Source organism: Pholis gunnellus (genome assembly GCF_910591455.1).
Source record: "Pholis gunnellus genome assembly, chromosome: 5".
Classification (NCBI taxonomy): domain Eukaryota; kingdom Metazoa; phylum Chordata; class Actinopteri; order Perciformes; family Pholidae; genus Pholis; species Pholis gunnellus.
The window spans coordinates 513680-535734 of record NC_136531.1 but is presented as its reverse complement, the minus strand read 5'-3'; the positions used below and the strand labels follow the sequence as shown (position 1 = coordinate 535734).

General features: G+C 40.5%; 1 protein-coding gene across 1 annotated transcript; it reads right to left on the bottom strand.

Annotated features, from left to right (window-relative positions):
- Positions 1-8411: 8411 nt before the first annotated feature.
- On the bottom strand, positions 8412-20142 carry gpr108 (G protein-coupled receptor 108). The gene is made up of 18 exons (XM_079160111.1): positions 19834-20142; positions 18593-18712; positions 17774-17824; positions 17552-17643; positions 16049-16104; positions 14715-14878; positions 14584-14646; positions 14380-14481; positions 14166-14299; positions 13435-13510; positions 12778-12851; positions 12579-12696; positions 12369-12499; positions 11522-11565; positions 11394-11443; positions 10392-10475; positions 10143-10264; positions 8412-10009 (listed from the first exon to the last, which is right to left on the bottom strand). Exons 1-18 carry the CDS (start codon positions 19915-19917, stop codon positions 9922-9924), a joined length of 1653 nt encoding a protein of 550 aa, XP_079016237.1. The 5' UTR covers positions 19918-20142; the 3' UTR covers positions 8412-9921.
- Between the last annotated feature and the right edge of the window lie 1913 nt (positions 20143-22055).

Below are 22055 nucleotides of genomic sequence, written 5' to 3'. Positions count from 1 at the left end.
TTTCCTCCGTTTCGTCTCTGGCCGGTCCAGGTTGCCTTCCAACCCAGCTGATATCACGCAGAAGTTCCAAATCATCAAGGTTGATAGGGTGAGGTCATCGCTAACGGAAATAACGAGCCTGTTGACGAGGGCAAACATATCAATAGTACAAACTACTAAACTTTTTCCCCCTATCATGTCCTACAGCCCGTCAACGGCCTCCCTACTGCACAGACCTGCTTCTTCCTGTTTCGCCTGCCCCCTTACACGAGCCAGGTCATCCTCGCTGAGCGTCTGCGTTACTCCATCCACAACTGCCCCTCCATCGAAAACTACATGCTGACCCACAACACCGACGCAGCAGACAGCTCCGACACAGAGGAGTGAAGCGGCCAGCTGTGGTCAACCTGGTGATGAATGTATCTTCTCCCATGCCATGCACATCATGCACTGAACACAGACTTCTATTCGCCAAACCTGTAAGGTAGTGTACTGTACTGTTTATATGTTGGTTGAAATTAAAGATATGTGTAGTTTTGGTTTTCCAAATGTGCAAGGTGTTGTAATTAATGCAGTGCTTACTCTGAATCAACACTACAGGGATACGGAATAAGAGTTTTTCAAATAAAAATAAAGTAACTAAAAAAGTAACTTTAAAAGTAAAGTAACTAAAAAAGTAACTTTAAAAGTAAAGTAACTAAAAAAGTAACTAAAAAAGTAAAGTAACTTTAAAAGTAACTAAAAAAGTAAAGTAACTAAAAAAGTAACTTTAAAAGTAAAGTAACTAAAAAAGTAACTTTAAAAGTAAAGTAACTAAAAAAGTAACTTTAAAAGTAAAGTAACTTTAAAAGTAACTAAAAAAGTAAAGTAACTAAAAAAGTAACTTTAAAAGTAAAGTAACTAAAAAAGTAACTTTAAAAGTAAAATAACTTTAAAAGTAAAGTAACTAAAAAAGTAACTTTAAAAGTAAAGTAACTGAAAAAGTAACTCTAAAGGTAAAGTAACTAAAAAAGTAACTTTAAAAGTAAAGTAACTTTAAAAGTAACTAAAAAAGTAAAGTAACTAAAAAGTAACTTTAAAAGTAAAGTAACTAATAAAGTAACTAAAAAAGTAAAGTAACTAAAAAAGTAACTTTAAAAGTAAAGTAACTTTAAAAGTAACTAAAAAAGTAACTTTAAAAGTAAAGTAACTAAAAAAGTAACTTTAAAAGTAAAGTAACTTTTAAAGTAACTAAAAAAGTAAAGTAACTAAAAAAGTAACTTTAAAAGTAAAGTAACTAAAAAAGCAACTTTAAAAATAAAGTAACTTAAGTAAAGTTATGACTTTTCGACATGGTACACTGACTTTTTCATGACTTTTTTCGACATCCTATACTATGCTGTTTATAACTCCGCAGCAACTCCATTCATCAACATCGATTGTCTTCCTTCAGGATGGAGTCCAATCGCCAAAGACGTTGCACTATTCACATTTGTACAATGTGTAATAAATTATTGTGAAATTCTAATGAAGTCTCTCCTGATTGAATGACTTTTTTGACTGTTTTTCGACTTTAACCCCAGTAGAACAAACTGAAAAAACACAATTGGGTTTCATCATTAAATTCTTTTCTTTACTGCATTTGCACATAATTCACTGAACACACAGAAGTCCAGAAGCATCCAATACATAAACTGACCGATGAAAACAAGGTAAAAACAATACGTCTGTAATAAAATACACTTTCATGTTCTTATATGCATAATATAAAAACAATAAAGGAAAATATTTAAATTGCAGTAATTACTATTTACAAAAGGCATTTTCTTTTAAAAGGAACTTTTACAACTTCAGTACCTAAAATAAATCAAACTATATGCAGGTCAGGTGCAGTAGTACAAAAAGGCTTTGATATCAGGAGAGTAAGGTGACAGTTTTACAGCAGGACAGAAAGGCGGGATAAGGCCTGATGAACATTAGGTAGCCTGGAGGAGTTCACCAATGAGGAGCGAGTGCTTTTCCTCCGTTTCGTCTCTGGCCGGTCCAGGTTGCCTTCCAACCCAGCTGATATCACGCAGAAGTTCCAAATCATCAAGGTTGATAGGGTGAGGTCATCGCTAACGGAAATAACGAGCCTGTTGACGAGGGCAAACATATCAATAGTACAAACTACTAAACTTTTTCCCCCTATCATGTCCTACAGCCCGTCAACGGCCTCCCTACTGCACAGACCTGCTTCTTCCTGTTTCGCCTGCCCCCTTACACGAGCCAGGTCATCCTCGCTGAGCGTCTGCGTTACTCCATCCACAACTGCCCCTCCATCGAAAACTACATGCTGACCCACAACACCGACGCAGCAGACAGCTCCGACACAGAGGAGTGAAGCGGCCAGCTGTGGTCAACCTGGTGATGAATGTATCTTCTCCCATGCCATGCACATCATGCACTGAACACAGACTTCTATTCGCCAAACCTGTAAGGTAGTGTACTGTACTGTTTATATGTTGGTTGAAATTAAAGATATGTGTAGTTTTGGTTTTCCAAATGTGCAAGGTGTTGTAATTAATGCAGTGCTTACTCTGAATCAACACTACAGGGATACGGAATAAGAGTTTTTCAAATAAAAATAAAGTAACTAAAAAAGTAACTTTAAAAGTAAAGTAACTAAAAAAGTAACTTTAAAAGTAAAGTAACTAAAAAAGTAACTAAAAAAGTAAAGTAACTTTAAAAGTAACTAAAAAAGTAAAGTAACTAAAAAAGTAACTTTAAAAGTAAAGTAACTAAAAAAGTAACTTTAAAAGTAAAGTAACTTTAAAAGTAACTAAAAAAGTAAAGTAACTAAAAAAGTAACTTTAAAAGTAAAGTAACTAAAAAAGTAACTTTAAAAGTAAAGTAACTTTAAAAGTAAAGTAACTAAAAAAGTAACTTTAAAAGTAAAGTAACTGAAAAAGTAACTCTAAAGGTAAAGTAACTAAAAAAGTAACTTTAAAAGTAAAGTAACTTTAAAAGTAACTAAAAAAGTAAAGTAACTAAAAAGTAACTTTAAAAGTAAAGTAACTAAAAAAGTAACTAAAAAAGTAAAGTAACTAAAAAAGTAACTTTAAAAGTAAAGTAACTTTAAAAGTAACTAAAAAAGTAAAGTAACTAAAAAAGTAGCTTTAAAAGTAAAGTAACTAAAAAAGTAACTTTAAAAGTAAAGTAACTTTTAAAGTAACTAAAAAAGTAAAGTAACTAAAAAAGTAACTTTAAAAGTAAAGTAACTAAAAAAGCAACTTTAAAAATAAAGTAACTTAAGTAAAGTTATGACTTTTCGACATGGTACACTGACTTTTTCATGACTTTTTTCGACATCCTATACTATGCTGTTTATAACTCCGCAGCAACTCCATTCATCAACATCGATTGTCTTCCTTCAGGATGGAGTCCAATCGCCAAAGACGTTGCACTATTCACATTTGTACAATGTGTAATAAATTATTGTGAAATTCTAATGAAGTCTCTCCTGATTGAATGACTTTTTTGACTGTTTTTCGACTTTAACCCCAGTAGAACAAACTGAAAAAACACAATTGGGTTTCATCATTAAATTCTTTTCTTTACTGCATTTGCACATAATTCACTGAACACACAGAAGTCCAGAAGCATCCAATACATAAACTGACCGATGAAAACAAGGTAAAAACAATACGTCTGTAATAAAATACACTTTCATGTTCTTATATGCATAATATAAAAACAATAAAGGAAAATATTTAAATTGCAGTAATTACTATTTACAAAAGGCATTTTCTTTTAAAAGGAACTTTTACAACTTCAGTACCTAAAATAAATCAAACTATATGCAGGTCAGGTGCAGTAGTACAAAAAGGCTTTGATATCAGGAGAGTAAGGTGACAGTTTTACAGCAGGACAGAAAGGCAGGATAAGGCCTGATGAACATTAGGTAGCCTGGAGGAGTTCACCAATGAGGAGCGAGTGCTTTTCCTCCGTTTCGTCTCTGGCCGGTCCAGGTTGCCTTCCAACCCAGCTGATATCACGCAGAAGTTCCAAATCATCAAGGTTGATAGGGTGAGGTCATCGCTAACGGAAATAACGAGCCTGTTGACGAGGGCAAACATATCAATAGTACAAACTACTAAACTTTTTCCCCCTATCATGTCCTACAGCCCGTCAACGGCCTCCCTACTGCACAGACCTGCTTCTTCCTGTTTCGCCTGCCCCCTTACACGAGCCAGGTCATCCTCGCTGAGCGTCTGCGTTACTCCATCCACAACTGCCCCTCCATCGAAAACTACATGCTGACCCACAACACCGACGCAGCAGACAGCTCCGACACAGAGGAGTGAAGCGGCCAGCTGTGGTCAACCTGGTGATGAATGTATCTTCTCCCATGCCATGCACATCATGCACTGAACACAGACTTCTATTCGCCAAACCTGTAAGGTAGTGTACTGTACTGTTTATATGTTGGTTGAAATTAAAGATATGTGTAGTTTTGGTTTTCCAAATGTGCAAGGTGTTGTAATTAATGCAGTGCTTACTCTGAATCAACACTACAGGGATACGGAATAAGAGTTTTTCAAATAAAAATAAAGTAACTAAAAAAGTAACTTTAAAAGTAACGTAACTTTAAAAGTAACTTTAAAAGTAAAGTAACTAAAAAAGTAACTTTAAAAGTAAAGTAACTAAAAAAGTAACTTTAAAAGTAAAGTAACTAAAAAAGTAACTTTAAAAGTAAAGTAACTAAAAAAGTAACTTTAAAAGTAAAGTAACTAAAAAAGTAACTTTAAAAGTAAAGTAACTAAAAAAGTAACTAAAAAAGTAAAGTAACTTTAAAAGTAACTAAAAAAGTAAAGTAACTAAAAAAGTAACTTTAAAAGTAAAGTAACTAAAAAAGTAACTTTAAAAGTAAAGTAACTAAAAAAGTAACTTTAAAAGTAAAGTAACTAAAAAAGTAACTAAAAAAGTAAAGTAACTTTAAAAGTAACTAAAAAAGTAAAGTAACTAAAAAAGTAACTTTAAAAGTAAAGTAACTAAAAAAGTAACTTTAAAAGTAAAGTAACTTTAAAAGTAACTAAAAAAGTAAAGTAACTAAAAAAGTAACTTTAAAAGTAAAGTAACTAAAAAAGCAACTTTAAAAATAAAGTAACTTAAGTAAAGTTATGACTTTTCGACATGGTACACTGACTTTTTCATGACTTTTTTCGACATCCTATACTATGCTGTTTATAACTCCGCAGCAACTCCCTTCATCAACATTGATTGTCTTCCTTCAGGATGGAGTCCAATCGCCAAAGACGTTGCACTATTCACATTTGTACAATGTGTAATAAATTATTGTGAAATTCTAATGAAGTCTCTCCTGATTGAATGACTTTTTTGACTGTTTTTCGACTTTAACCCCAGTAGAACAAACTGAAAAAACACAATTGGGTTTCATCATTAAATTCTTTTCTTTACTGCATTTGCACATAATTCACTGAACACACAGAAGTCCAGAAGCATCCAATACATAAACTGACCGATGAAAACAAGGTAAAAACAATACGTCTGTAATAAAATACACTTTCATGTTCTTATATGCATAATATAAAAACAATAAAGGAAAATATTTAAATTGCAGTAATTACTATTTACAAAAGGCATTTTCTTTTAAAAGGAACTTTTACAACTTCAGTACCTAAAATAAATCAAACTATATGCAGGTCAGGTGCAGTAGTACAAAAAGGCTTTGATATCAGGAGAGTAAGGTGACAGTTTTACAGCAGGACAGAAAGGCGGGATAAGGCCTGATGAACATTAGGTAGCCTGGAGGAGTTCACCAATGAGGAGCGAGTGCTTTTCCTCCGTTTCGTCTCTGGCCGGTCCAGGTTGCCTTCCAACCCAGCTGATATCACGCAGAAGTTCCAAATCATCAAGGTTGATAGGGTGAGGTCATCGCTAACGGAAATAACGAGCCTGTTGACGAGGGCAAACATATCAATAGTACAAACTACTAAACTTTTTCCCCCTATCATGTCCTACAGCCCGTCAACGGCCTCCCTACTGCACAGACCTGCTTCTTCCTGTTTCGCCTGTCCCCTTACACGAGCCAGGCCATCCTCGCTGAGCGTCTGCGTTACTCCATCCACAACTGCCCCTCCATCGACAACTACATGCTGACCCACAACACCGACGCAGCAGACAGCTCCGACACAGAGGAGTGAAGCGGCCAGCTGTGGTCAACCTGGTGATGAATGTATCTTCTCCCATGCCATGCACATTATGCACTGAACACAGACTTCTATTCGCCCAACCTGTAAGGCAGTGTACTGTACTGTTTATATGTTGGTTGAAATTAAAGATATGTGTAGTTTTGGTTTTCCAAATGTGCAAGGTGTTGTAATTAATGCAGTGCTTACTCTGAATCAACACTACAGGGATACGGAATAAGAGTTTTTCAAATAAAAATAAAGTAACTAAAAAAGTAACTTTAAAAGTAAAGTAACTTTAAAAGTAAAGTAACTAAAAAAGTAACTTTAAAAGTAAAGTAACTAAAGAAGTAACTCTAAAAGTAAAGTAACTAAAAAAGTAACTTTAAAAGTAAAGTAACTTTAAAAGTAACTAAAAAAGTAAAGTAACTAAAAAAGTAACTTTAAAAGTAAAGTAACTTTAAAAGTAACTAAAAAAGTAAAGTAACTTTAAAAGTAACTAAAAAAGTAAAGTAACTAAAAAAGTAACTTTAAAAGTAAAGTAACTTTAAAAGTAACTAAAAAAGTAAAGTAACTAAAAAAGTAACTTTAAAAGTAAAGTAACTAAAAAAGTAACTTTAAAATTTTAGAGCATGGTCCCAAGACATTTTTTTTATGTCTTCATATGATACACGTGCCTACCAAATTGCATACATGTAGGTCAAACGTAGCACTGGGGCTGCGTTTTTGAATATTTGTAGGGGGCGCTATCGAGGCAATTTGAAAGGGTCAAGCCAAAACGCCGTATGAAATATTTATTTCCATCACCTATGACACCTGTGCAAAGTTCCAAGGCTTGTTGAGCATCCTAAGCCACAGAAAAATAAGCTTCATTTTTCATGGCGAATGACGCGTTGCCACGGCAACAGGGAGAGTGATCTGGGCAACTTCCTAGTCGAAGTACATCAAAGTATAAAACTTGTCATTTCCTTGTGCCAGTAGGTGGCGCTATGACTTTGTGAAAATGTTGGCATGGAGATGTGTTCAGGCCTGGACCAGCATCATGCATAACACATTTGGGGCAGATTGAATAAAGTACCTTGTAGTTACAACAACTTCCTCTTTCATGGCGAACGGCACGAAATGTGCCTGACATGGGCGCCACATAAAACGAAGGTCGTTCAATGTCAGTACACCATTTCAGTAACTTTTCATCATTAATGTCTTTAGATCATCTTGACCAAATTTGAAGTTGATTGTATAAATTCTGTGGGAGGAGTTCGTTAAAGTACAATGCCTGAAAACTATGAAAAATGCCGAAAAATGCAAAGAAATGAGAGTATTACTGCATCGCCCCCTAGTGGTTGTATGGAATAAAAATTTGAGGGTATGTTACAGGACACAATGTGAACATATGCTACAGATTTCGTGATGATAAGCCACATGGTTTTGAAGTTATATATATTGCTGTAGAAGGCCAACTCCTCATGAAATTCATTGGTCCATATATTCTTAATGCAATAAGATATCAAGAAACTTTTCATAACTGTTGATGATATATATCCAATAATGATTCACAGCAAATTGGTACCAATCAGACCCAGGGTCTAGGAGAAGTGATTTTTTTTTTTTTTTACAAAATTCAAAATGGTGGAAAATGTTGGTAGGCGGAGCTTAGGGTCCCAAGATGATTTTTTGTAGAACTCATTCAGTTGCTCATGTCTGTAAAATCTTAAGTAATTTGGACATACGGGCTGTTGGGGCTTGCCTTTCCATTATCTAGGTGGCGCTAGCGAGTAATTTTGTATGCTCGAGCATTGGACCCATAAAATATCAAAATTTCCCGCAGTCCTGATATGCTCGCCAAATATGGGGAGGTTGGGGACATGTCAGATACCCTTAAACGGTTTTTCATCATAGGGTATAATAATAATTCCTACAGATACAATAGGGACCTCGCGGACCCGACGTTGTCGGTGCTCGGGCCCTAATAATCACATTTTCATCAAAGTCTGGATTTTTGAAAAATGAAGAAAAGAAGAAAGTATTTTTTATTAAATTGTCGTTCATATTTAATATTTGTACACGGTTTGATAATCAACTTGTTACGAGTTCATTGTTCTCCAAACATTTACTTTCCATCCGATATTTAGTCTTCAGCATAAAATATAATATAAAGAAACGCAAACATCACGAGACCAAAGTTTAAATACGATATGATAAGAACCACGAGCCAGAGAAAGAAAGTCAACGTTTAAATCATGAACAGTTCTTAAACACGACTCGTATGAACACATCTTTATTGTGACGCTTCACTCATCAAACAGAGCGGATCTTCATCGTCTCTCATGAAGCGTCTCTGAAGTATTTACAAAACCAACAAGTCCTCAAGAAGTAAGAAAAGAAGCTTCACATCAAGAGCACGAAGGTAAAAACCAAAAAGCAAAAGATAAATTCAGAAATGATCACTGAAGCTCTAAATTACAGCAGCGGGAGGAACACAAAATACTGAAATATGACTTTTCAATATGCAGAGACAGTGAATATATTGACACATGAAAGTCAATACGCTGATACACCGAGACCAGTACGAGTCCCAGTACGAGACCAGTACGAGACCCAGCACGAGACCCAGCACGAGACCCAGTACGAGTCCCAGTACGAGACCCAGCAGGAGACCAGTACGAGATCAGTACGAGTCCCAGTACGAGTCCAGTACGAGACCCAGCACGAGACCCAGCACGAGTCCCAGTACGAGTCCCAGTACGAGACCCAGCAGGAGACCCAGCAGGAGACCAGTACGAGATCAGTACGAGTCCCAGTACGAGTCCAGTACGAGACCCAGCACGAGACCCAGCACGAGTCCCAGTACGAGTCCCAGTACGAGACCCAGTACGAGACCCAGTACGAGACCCAGCAGGAGACCCGGTAGGTGTCCGGTAGGAGTCCGGTACTCCCACTGTTTGTTTAGAGTGTTATTGGACACGAGTCACGTTATTGGTTACATTTGGAAGCAGGAAGTTCTACATCCGTACACAGTATTAGAGAAGGTAAGCCCCGCCCCCTGAATATGTACGCTACGTTTGAATTTCATAATTACACACACGATGTTGCATTTTGTCGTAAACTCTCTGAAGCTACGACGTTCTCTCACCTCTGGATGAAGCAGGTTAGACAACGTTTAACATCTGACTGAAGATATTTATTTGTTTTTTTTACAAAATAAGGTCCAATGGGGAGAGTGGAAGGGGCGGGGCTTAGCCTCTCTTATGACGTTAAATAAATGAGACCGTTTTGTGATTTCCTTGCAGTCGTGGTCTTGAATTAAAATCCAGAGTCCTGTTGTGTCTGACTGAGTAAAAACAAGACCTTCAACACGTGGTCTTGAGACTGAAGGCTGATCTCAGGACACTGGTGAAGACGTTGTAGAGGAACCGACGGGAAGAAGAGACGACACGTCGGTGACCTAAATTTGAAATCTATATGTATATTGATTAACCTTTGACCTGAGAACGGGCCGCTGTCTCCAAAGGGAAGAAACAAACCGCGAGTCCTCATCAGTCCTCAGAAGAACGTCTCTGAAGCGATCTTCATCTTTGGAGCTCGTCTCAGTCTGTTGCATAGACAGTGGACACGACCACTGACACCACTCACAGTTCCAGAGGAGAGCCGTCACTGGGGAAGGGGGGGGGGGGGAGTGCACCCCCTTTGTACCAGCTGACGACCCCCCCCCCCCCCCCCCCCCACACACACACACCCCAAAAAAATGAAAGAAAAAGATCCAGCTTCTTGCTCACAAGGTGGACTCTTTCTGACGCTCACGACCGTTACACGTTTTCTTGACTTTGGAAATTCCCTCCAGAGCTCCTGACTCAGTGACTCTAGAGAGACAGAGGGGGAGACAGAGGGGGAGACAGCATCAATTAAACATGTGGTGATGGGGGAGAGGGAGAATGAGAGATAAAGGGAGGGATGGATCGAGGAGTCTCCTGGTAAACTGAAGGGTGAACTTACACTTCGTCCATCTCTACGTCCTCCTCGTCCAGAGGGAGCTGGAGATACGGGTTGTTGGACGCCGGGCGGAACTTGTAGCCCGTCAACACGAAGAAGATCAGAGTGGAGACCTCCACCAGGAACTGAAGACACAAGAGAAGGTGTTCAATGAGGACCAACAGGAACACTGGAGCTCAGCAGCTAGCACTAGCTTCAGAGGAGTGGAGCCCGAAACAGTAATGAACGTTTATCCGTTTGTCGTCGTCTCACCTCGTAGCACCACTGCCACTGGAACGGCATCGTGACCTTCAGCAGGATGGCTATGATCCTCGTGAAGTAGATATAACACACAATCTAAGAAGAGCAAACGTTCAACATGTCAGAGGGAACCAACACTCCAGTCTTTATCCGCCAAAACACAGCCTTTAAATCAGCAGTGAGGCAGCCTTCTGGATATAGAATGACCACAGAGTCATGTGACCAGAGTCATGTGACCCGCTGATTAAATTCAGTTTAACCATCACAGTGTAAATAAAGGTTTAATGTTAACATCAGAGTGTAAATAAAGGTTTAATGTTAACATCACAGTGTAAATAAAGGTTTAATGTTAACATCAGAGTGTAAATAAAGGTTTAATGTTAACATCACAGTGTAAATAAAGGTTTAATGTTAACATCAGAGTGTAAATAAAGGTTTAATGTTAACATCAGAGTGTAAATAAAGGTTTAATGTTAACCATCACAGTGTAAATAAAGGTTTAATGTTAACATCAGAGTGTAAATAAAGGTTTAATGTTAACATCACAGTGTAAATAAAGGTTTAATGTTAACATCAGAGTGTAAATAAAGGTTTAATGTTAACCATCACAGTGTAAATAAAGGTTTAATGTTAACATCAGAGTGTAAATAAAGGTTTAATGTTAACATCACAGTGTAAATAAAGGTTTAACGTTAACCATCACAGTGTAAATAGTTTTAACGTGAACCATCAGAGTGTAAATAAAGTTTAACGTTAACATCAGAGTGTAAATAAAGTTTAACGTTAACATCAGAGTGTAAATAAAGTTTTACTGACTCAGTAGAACTTGTGTTTCTAGTCTCTGATCATGTTTCATTGTAAACAACCAATCAGAGGAGAGCTAGTAACGTTAGCAGCACCGCTAACGGCTAACCAACGAGGTTCACTTCAGTGACATCATGATGCCTTCAGGCTCTGCTCAGTGAACATGAGTACCGGCTGAAGGTACATATTTTCGTTCAAACTTTCTCTTACCATCACGTAATAATGCCGGAACAGTTTGAGCTTCTCCAGGTTCATGGCAGCTAGAAGAGAGAGAGAGAAGTGAGCATCTCCACAATCTCACAGAACCCTTTGAAGATGGAACGGATCAGGATTCTTACCTTTGCCGTCGGTGCTGGAAGCTTCCTGTAGATGACGGATGGACCTAAAAACAAAGGATGTTTGTGAACTACAAATACATCTGCACACAGGTGGAGCCACTCATCCAGCCAATCATCACGCCTGCTGCTGAAAACAACCGCACCTCTTTCCTACTGCTGTCAGGTTAAAGGTTTTTCCTATAAAATGTGCTGAAAGTGAAGCACTTTGGACGCTGTACGGTTCTCAAAAGCGCCCATAAAAGATCCTCTCATCTCAACCAGGAGACAACCTCCGTTAAAGCTGCATTCTCTCTAGTGTCCACCAGGGGGCGACTCCTCTGGTTGTATAGAAGTCTATGAGAAAATGACTACTTCTCTCTTGATTTATTACCTCAGTAAACATTGTAAACATGAGTTTATGGTCTCAATCTCTAGTTTCAAGTCTTCTTCAATACAGCATGATGTTCATTTAGTAAATGATGGTCCATTTAGAGTCACACAGACCATAAAGCAGGGGATGCTTTAGGGGCGGGGCTACACGGTGATTGACAGGTCTCTACGTCACTCCTCCTCAGTCCACATATGGTCACTTCCTGTTCACTGGTTGCTAAAAACAAGATGGCGACGACGAAATTCAAAACGTCCACAAACCAACGAGTGACGTGACGATGACTACGTCCACTTCTTATAAACAGTCTGATCTCAACCAGCCTCAGCCAGTCACTTACACATCATCGTGTTAAACGAGCCTTGATTCAATTTCCCGACAAATTTTTTCAAATAAAATGGAAGACGTAACAGATACAAATTAGACCCCCCCCCCCCCACACACACACACACACACACACACACACACACACACACACACCAGACGACAGGGAACAGGATGGCTCCGCAGCAGATGAGGTCGACCAGAAAGAGGATCTCCTTCCACAGGTAGTATTCACTGGAGCCTTCCTCCGTGGACTCGATGATGATGAAGGCCACATTAGCCAGGACCTGGAGGACGACAGTCGAGTGGGTCACCAAAACAAACTCACCAGGTGTGGAATAATCCCACAGCACTACCGGTACACACCTGCAGGGGGATGACGATCATGAAGATCTTCTTCTCCTTGTCAGACAGGATGTACTTAACGAAAGCCCAGCCGGTGCCAATCAGTGCCAGAGTGATGAAGAGGAGCGCCCCCTTGAGCCTGGAACCGCAACACAAACAAATCCCTGAAGAAGAGCGTCGGATGACTTTACACTTCATGTCCAGGAGACATTGTACCTACAGGTGTGTGATGTAATACATGACGGCCCAGCCTTCAATAGGATGCCCTTCAGTGTTGATGAAGTGATAGTTGATCTGAGAGACAGAGAGAGAGAGAGAGAGAGAGAGAGAGAGAGAGAGAGAGAGAGAGAGAGAGAGAGAGAGAGAGAGAGAGAGAGAGAGAGAGAGAGAGAGAGAGAGAGAGAGAGAGAGAGAGAGAGAGAGAGAGAGAGAGAGAGAGAGAGAGAGACAGAGAGAGAGAACTCCGTAAGAAGACAAAGAATCCAGGTGTAGTAAGAGCTCAGTGAGCAGTAGAGTAAAGAGACAGTCTGCTCTTCTTTCACCATTAAATCTTCTCTGATAACGATGAATTTAGAGGTTGCCCCACACGTTATGAACCATGATCAACCTTGTGGTTTCTTTAGGGTTCTGCCCAAAGGAGAACACTATGAAAACAGTAAATCATACCGTATATTATTTTAAAGGTATAGTTACGGTTAAACGGTTATTCAATGCATCTTGAACGCAAAAGGAGTAAAACAGGTAAAGCAATAAATACGTGGTATAAAGAAATAACTGTAAATTGAGCACGATTGTTAAATGTATATGCTGTTGACTGTAGACATCCGTCTGATGGAGATGATATTAGTGTCCAGTGGTCCAGCTCTGCTGTACTCACACTATGGAAGACCAATGACGTGGACTTGGTGAAGGCCAGTGCTGCCATCAGCCAGTGGATCTTAAACACACTGTACCTGTGAAACACAGACGAGGTTTCAATGTGTTAACACAGAATCAGAACGGTCCGCTGTGTTCCACTCACAGCAGACGGGTAGGGAACGTTTCCATGTGGAACTTGTGCCACCGCATATTAAATTAGATACATTCTTTATGTTTTGACGACAGAAAAAAGATTCAAGACAACTTTTCCTACAAAACGTAATGCAAAGTGGAATTCACTACACAAGACACTCCGGTAACTATTCATCAGACAAACGTTAGTCACGTAACCCGTCAATGATTTATTCATAGTTATTTAAAATGCACAACAGTGAAGTCAGACTCACGCTGGTGACCTGATGATGTTCAGTGGAACGTTACCAGAGAGACATTATCATCTCCTGCCAGGAGACCATGAGATCGGTCGTGTGTGTGTGTGTGTGTGTGTGTGTGTGTGTGTGTGTGTCCCTTAATCTCACACTCTTTCTTGAGCAAACTGCCTCATATGTTTGGGCGTCCAGTTATTGCTGCATGCTGAAGTCACACGTCTCTGCAGCTTTATGTCCCACTGCGAGGGTTACCGTTGGCACGCCTCATTCATCTGCGTCTCGTTGTAATGTGCGGGTTGTAACAACCTCACAGGATATTCAGAAAACATTCCGTTTCCTGTCAGCGGGCCTGCATGCATACCTGTGCTTCATCAGAGTGTACACCCAGACCATGGCAGCCGTGAAGAAGACTCCGGCCATACCGATGTAAAGGCGAGACAGAGGGATCTCTGCTGCAGACAGGTAGCCGCCCGGGTTCTTCTCCGTCACCTCCACCTGCGGAGGATGTGTCCAGGGTTAACGCACAAACACACACCTGAGCGCTCACCTGCCAACACAACGCGCGCTCTACTTACGGCCATGGAGTAGGGGAACTTGATTCCAGGCATCCGGTTCTGACAGTAGTGGAACTTGAGGCTGTACAGACCCTCCGCCAGCAGGCCGACCACCATGTGGAACTGTGGGCGGAGCGACCGGGACAGAGCGTCACGCATCAGTGGACCGCATCAAAAAAACCAGCGTTTCACATGGAGGTGGAATGTTAAGAAAGACGTGCTTACGCTGAAGTTGTAGGAGTCGTTAACTTTGTCCAGAGCTAAAGTCACTTGTTTGAGCTTCTCCAGCTGGAAGCAAAGGCAGATTAGAAACTGATTTCATGAAATAAAGATCTCACAAACAAACTCTCTCTTACCTGGAATTCATTCTCCTCCACTTTTGAAGCTTCTACTGTCGGTTCTGTTCTGCTCTGATTGTGAGCCAGAGGCGTGGCGTCCTCTCCCTTCTGAGCCAGCCGGGTGTCTGGTTTGGTTGTTGCTGGTTTATCAGCAGCAGGAGCATCTCTGACTTTCCTCAGACCTACAGGAAACAAACACAGGTACAAGCTACCTCCTATATTACACAGTACAGTCTGCTTAAAACGATTCCATCACTCCGTTCCACATCAGGTAAAGATATTAAAATATTCTAAATATAGCGTTCCCTTAGACCAGGGGTGGCCAACCCGCGGCTCCCGAGCCGCATGCGGCTCTTTGCCCGGTTTCATGCGGCTCTTACGTTCATATCGAAGTTTGTATTTGTGTTTTTTTAATGTTCGTGTTCGCTTCGCTTGAGTTAAATACGGTATTTTCGTCAAACGCGCATGTGCGGCCACAGATTACGTTCCTCGTCGACCCATTTAACGCCGAGACGGACTGTTTGAAAGCCCCGCTAGTCACAGACGAGGCTGCGGCTGAGTTAGAGATGATCGATCTTTGTGAGGAGGACCAACTCAAACCTGCTTTAAGGGACCATTGAGTTCTGGAAAAGTGTGCCAATGAAAAAATACCCCAATGTCAAACGGGCTGCGCTTAAGATACTGTCAATGTTTGGGTCAACATACGTCTGCGAGTCTGTGTTTTCTACCCTGAAACACGTGAAATCAAAGCATCGATCTGTTCTGACTGACACCCATGTGAAAGAATTGCTTCGAGTGGCAACAACGGAATACAAGCCAGATTTGAAGAGGATTGTTCAAGGCAAGGAATGCCAGAAGTCCCACTAAGTAACATGCATAGTAAAAGAAAAACACTATTGTAAATTATTATATTTTAGTTTGTGGACTTGGTTGAACTGAGAGTTTGTCTGTGTGAGACAGTGCACACAATGTTCATTGTTGAAAATGACTGGCCTGTGGTCTTAGGAGTCAATTTCTGTCATTATCATGTTGGTGTGTGACATTTACAATAAATCTGGCTGAGCAAAGATATGTGTGTGTGTGAGGAAGGGATAGGGTGATGTTCATGTGTGCCCATGTGTATGATGTGGCTCTTTGCAGTAACACAGTAAAAAATGTGGCTCTTGGTCTCTGACTGGTTGGCCACCCCTGCCTTAGACTGATACTGATTCTTCTAGGAGTCTAAAATAGTACATTGCTTTGCTCCAAACACAGAAGAACCTCATACAACCACACTTCTAATCACTACTGTCACTTTAAATATGTAAAGAGAAGCACTTTTGTAAGAGTTGTAAAGTGTGAGCGACACTGACCTTCAGCCTTTGCTATCAGCAGGTTGTCCTGGTCTCCAAAAGCTCTCACGTTGACGCTACACAAACACACATCACACAGTTATCCTTCACATTAACTATCATTATTATTATCACATTACTAGTGGATAGGCTGGCGCTGTGTACACACTCTAGTGGATAGGCTGGTGCTGTATACACTCTAGTGGAGGCTGGTGTTGTGTACACACTCTAGTGGATAGGCTGGTGCTGTATACACTCTAGTGGAGGCTGGTGTTGTGTACACACTGTAGTGGATAGGCTGGCGCTGTATACACTCTAGTGGAGGCTGGTGTTGTGTACACACTCTAGTGGAGGCTGGTGCTGTATACACTCTAGTGGAGGCTGGTGTTGTGTACACACTGTAGTGGATAGGCTGGTGCTGTATACACTCTAGTGGAGGCTGGTGTTGTGTACACACTCTAGTGGATAGGCTGGTGCTGTATACACTCTAGTGGAGGCTGGTGTTGTGTACACACTGTAGTGGATAGGCTGGCGCTGTGTACACACTCTAGTGGAGGCTGGTGTTGTATACACTCTAGTGGAGGCTGGTGCTGTGTACACTCTAGTGGAGGCTGGTGCTGTGTACACTCTAGCGGAGGCCGGTGCTGTGTACACTCTAGCGGAGGCCGGTGCTGTGTACACTCTAGCGGAGGCCGGTGCTGTGTACACTCTAGCGGAGGCCGGTGCTGTGTACACTCTAGCGGAGGCCGGTGCTGTATACACTCTAGCGGAGGCCGGTGCTGTATACACTCTAGCGGAGGCTGGCGCTGTATACACTCTAGTGGAGGCTGGCGCTGTATACACTCTAGTGGAGGCTGGTGCTGTATACACTCTGGCGGAGGCTGGTGCTGTATACACTCTAGTGGAGGCTGGTGTTGTATACTCTAGCGGAGGCTGGTGTTGTGTACACACTCTAGTGGATAGGCTGGCGCTGTGTACACACTCTAGTGGAGGCTGGTGCTGTATACACTCTAGCGGAGGCTGGTGCTGTGTACACTCTAGCGGAGGCCGGTGCTGTGTACACTCTAGCAGAGGCCGGTGCTGTGTACACTCTAGCGGAGGCCGGTGCTGTATACACTCTAGCGGAGGCCGGTGCTGTATACACTCTAGCGGAGGCCGGTGCTGTATATACTCTAGTGGAGGCCGGTGCTGTATACACTCTAGCGGAGGTCGGGGCTGTATACACTCTAGCGGAGGCCGGTGCTGTATACACTCTAGCGGAGGCTGGTGCTGTATACACTCTAGCGGAGGCTGGTGCTGTATACACTCTAGTGGAGGCTGGTGCTGTATACACTCTAGCGGAGGCTGGTGCTGTATACACTCTAGCGGAGGCCGGTGCTGTATACACTCTAGCGGAGGCTGGTGCTGTATACACTCTAGCGGAGGCTGGTGTTGTATACACTCTAGTGGAGGCTGCTATATACACTCTAGTGGAGGCCGGTGCTGTATACACTCTAGCGGAGGCTGGTGTTGACACATACACACCTGAGCGTGTTGATGTCGATGAGAAAAAGAATGAGAGGCTCGTTGCTGGTGGCCTTTGTGAGAGTGAGCGGGCATGTCTCCGTCTCCTCCGCCTGGAGACAGAATTAATAAAAGAGTCACATGTCATCACTAAACCCGTCCTGAAGTATCAATAAGCTGATGTATCAGCATCACTCATAACAGTCTGGTAGGAAGAGAAATAGTAATGATGGATGTACTCACCGTGTAGGACAGGACTCCATTCACACGAGACCGTGAGAGGGTGAAACCCACCTAAAGAGAGTGAGTCTCAGTATTAACACAACACTCAATGAGTTCAACACCTCACATGTATTATCTCTCTTTCTCCAGTTAAGGGTGAAAGCAGCCACAAGCTAGAAGGAAAATGAGTTCATTGTTGTTTGTGTGTCTTCACTGAGAGGAAGACAATTAAAGAATATGGTATAGTAGGAGGAGGAGAAGAGGATCCTACTGGTATATCTCTGTTCTAGTCTTTCCGACCACTCAAAGCTCGTTCACACTACTTGTCATCATGACTGTAAGAGACATTTTGTTGTTTTGTTTTTGTACAACCTCCCACCACATGGGGGCGTAGTGCCGGTGTGACTCAGGGCACAGGTAATGTAACCAGTGGGGTCATTGGACACAGCTGGCTGCTCATAAGCAGAAGCAAACAGTTGTTGACCGTGCACATTCAATGGATGTAAAGGTCATGATTGATTGGCTTATGGAGAAAATGGATAACGACTATTGGAAACTGGACTTCGTTATTTATGACACACGTCAGAACCGAGGTGACTTTTTAATGGGAAGCAACGGTCACTACAAGGACCGTCAGGACTCTCTAACACACAGTAGACACAGCTACGAGATACGTTTTTAGGGTCGCGTGTCTTGCTCAAGGACACATGGACCAGCGGAGCCGGGAATCGAACCACCGACCCTCTGACTGAAGGTCCGCCCTGCTCTACCACTGAGCCACAGTGGCCCTCCACAGATGTGGTTAATAACGGTGTAGAGAGCCGGCTCAGCAGGACTCACCGGGTACAGGCTGTAGTCCACCGGGTGCCCTGAGAGGCGCAGAGAGAGCAGGCTCACATCCAGAGTCCCGTTAGCGTAGAACCCAAAAGTGTTGAGGTCGACGGAAAACCGGGTTTCATTCTGAGAAGAAGAAGAAGAAGAAGAACTCTTCAGTCAGTTAATCACTGCTCACCTTCACCAGACAGCGCTACCTCAGTGTAGAAACACTCTGTACGAGGTTTAACTTCAATAAGAGTACTGAAGAGTGGGTACAACAATATTCTATTCCATTAAAATCCATGTTTATGTACTATATACAAATATAAACTCTCATTTTTGACATTTTCACCTATTTGTTGCTGCATTTTAAAGTTTTACACTTGAATTGTAATTCCTAATCACCAAGATGCTGTTGTATTATTTAATAATAAATAATAATTCAGTACATTTATATCTATGTATTTGTTACATGTTGTTTTAAACTCTGTATCAGCATCATTGATGCCTTAATGCATTCAAGTAATAATAAGTGATACTTGCAGCTCATTTTAATGCCTTTATATACTGCTGGTAGTTTAATCTATATTAATACATCATTTTATTACTGAATCCAAGTCATTAAAAGTATCAAGTAGCAGAAAATGAAAATAGTAAAGTACCTCATAATGTGTACTTTGTCACAGTAGCGTTACTCAGTAAATGTGGGATTATTTCCACCACTGCTGTGTCTCGTCCTCGTTTATTACCGTTATTTAGACACAACAACACAAGTATTTATCTTTTTATTAAAAATAGAAATTATATATATATATATATATATATATATATATATATATATATTAATTGTTTTTCATTTTAAATTAAAAAAGTAAAAAGATCAAATATTTATATATAATTATATATGTTTTTATTAAAAAATAATGATTTATTAAACAGTTATTAAACAATTTCACAAATGACCAAAAATAGGAAAATAAATCTATTATTTGTTTTACGTTTTTTGGCTTGAAATGAATAAATACAAATGGAACAACATAAATATCACGTTTGATGACCAAAACATTAAAGGCTAGCTCACGAGCTAACTAGCTCTCTATGATAGCTTCCCAGCTAGCTACACCTGTAGTTTGAGATAGCTACCACTTACTCTACGTTAGCTCCCTTGCTAGCCCCTCTACGTTAGCTCCCTAGCTAGCCCCTCTACGTTAGCTCTACGTTAGCTCCCTCGCTAGCTCCGCCTGTAGTTTGAGATAGTCGCTCACCTTCAGAGTGAGCTTGTGTATCCTCGCTCTGCAGCCAGTCAGCAGTAACAGGAGTAAATATAAATATCTATGAGCCGGATCCATGCTAACAAGCTGCTAACTGTTAGCAAGCGACTATCCTGGCAGATGGCTAAATATACAATCTAGCTAGCAGTCTTCAACAGTATACGTGGCGCGTTACAATGACGTAAGCGTATCGGTCCTTTAATTACGTCGTTTAAGATCAAATCATAACCGTTAATTGGTGTGTTTTGCGGCTCTTTTCGTGCTTTCATCCGGTAAAGTAACTAGCTAGCCTCTCTTCCTGGTCTCTCGAGTCAAGAACCAAAACATTAAAACAAGGTCCGGACAAACGCGTCATCAGTCGTTAGCTCACATCCGGTCCACGGTCATTAAATATGATTCAGAAGGCGGTAGCGCGAAGAAATAGCTCTACGAAAGCATAACAATATACGATTTACAAACTCTCTGTGTATGAACAATCCATAAACGTGTTATTTATGTCAAACAACGAGGGTTTCCGCTCACACACACCTGACGGAGCCTAGTTTAAAGGGCCTTGAGCTGGTCACGTGGTTTGTTTTTTTGACAGTGAGCTTCCGGCAAAAAGTGTTCACGTGGTGCTGAATGACCCTCCACGTCGGATGTCTCCGGGTTGCCATGTCTGCAAAAATATACACAAATACATACACAAATACATACACAGATATACATACACAGATATACATACACAAATATATACACAAATATATTCTTATATACAAATGTTTTTAACATTTTTAAAATTGTTTTTATTTTGAAAATGTGTAGAATTGTACATTTGGCTATCTTTTTAATAAAGTAAAAAGATCAACTATTTGTATATATTTTAACTTTTTAACTTTTTAAATTTTTTTAAATAAACATTGAACACATGTACAATTTCACAAATTGTCAAAAATAGGAAAATAAAAAATATTTATATTTAATATATATTTATTTTTAAGCCAAGATTATCAACCTCTTGATGTTTGAGTAGCAAGAAGTCAAGCGGTAGGTGTGTATGTGGAATGTAGGCTAATTTAAATATTAACGGCTTTATTGCTGTTACTGTCTCAAACCTCCCCTGAACCTTATTTGACTGATAAAGCTAATGCATTGTACTGTGATATAACAGCCCTGCAATAAATGTTAACCTCAGCAAGGTTACAGTTTTAGGGTTTTTAGTAAATAAAATAAATATTAGAAACAGCTCTCAGTATAACCCAGTAAAGTTCAACAGCACCACAAACTACAGCTGAGTAGCTCAGCTGTTCAGCTTCCTCGTCAGCTTCTTCATAAAGATTAACGATTGTTACAGCAATCTGGATCTGATCCATTGATATAATGAGTTTACTCTGGTTCTTCACTGTGAAGTACTTTACCAATCAAACCAAATATGAGAAATATATATACAATTATATATATATATATATATATATTAATACAATTATATGTGTGTATGTATATATTTATATAACATTTTATTTTAAATGAAAACAAAAAGCAGCAGGGTTGTCATATTTGACTTGATTGTAAACATATTTGACAGTGAAGAACTGGATTAAACTCATTAACGAGACCAGCTGAGGTGGTGATGTCATCAAGTAAGCTGCTGTTATATTTCAGAATGACTGAACTGCGTCCTCCCGTTCTTGTGAGTTTGATATCCTAATGATGCGTTCACACCAAACGCGATGAATGCGGCGCGAATCGCGTTAATCGTGTCATTCGCGCCGCCGGTCTCTCCGGGGACTATTTGTGTTCATTTGCGTGAATCGTGCTGGACGCGCCGAAGAGGGGGCGTGGCTTACCGCCCTGAAAGTCGCTCAACTGTCCGCCATCAACTGTGGAAAAAAGAACTGAACGCCGTCATGTCTGGTTCATAACATAGTCCGGAGGAGCTCCGTGGATTTCATCGAGCTCACTGTGTCTAGTGAGCCACACGTCGCTGTTTACCACAGCTGAATGAACACTAAATAAACTGACTTGGCTGTGATTTAACGGCAATAAACCGACAAAAAGGGACTCCGAAATAACTACGTAATGATGCCGATTTGTACTTGTTTTCTCAATGGAGCTCGGATCGACCGACTGTAAAGAATTCCCTTCTTAACATGATGAAACTAAATCTTTGTTCCGTGTAAAATGACTTCTAAATTTAAATGAGGCAAGTCAAGAGTGGATCTACAAAGTTACAATCT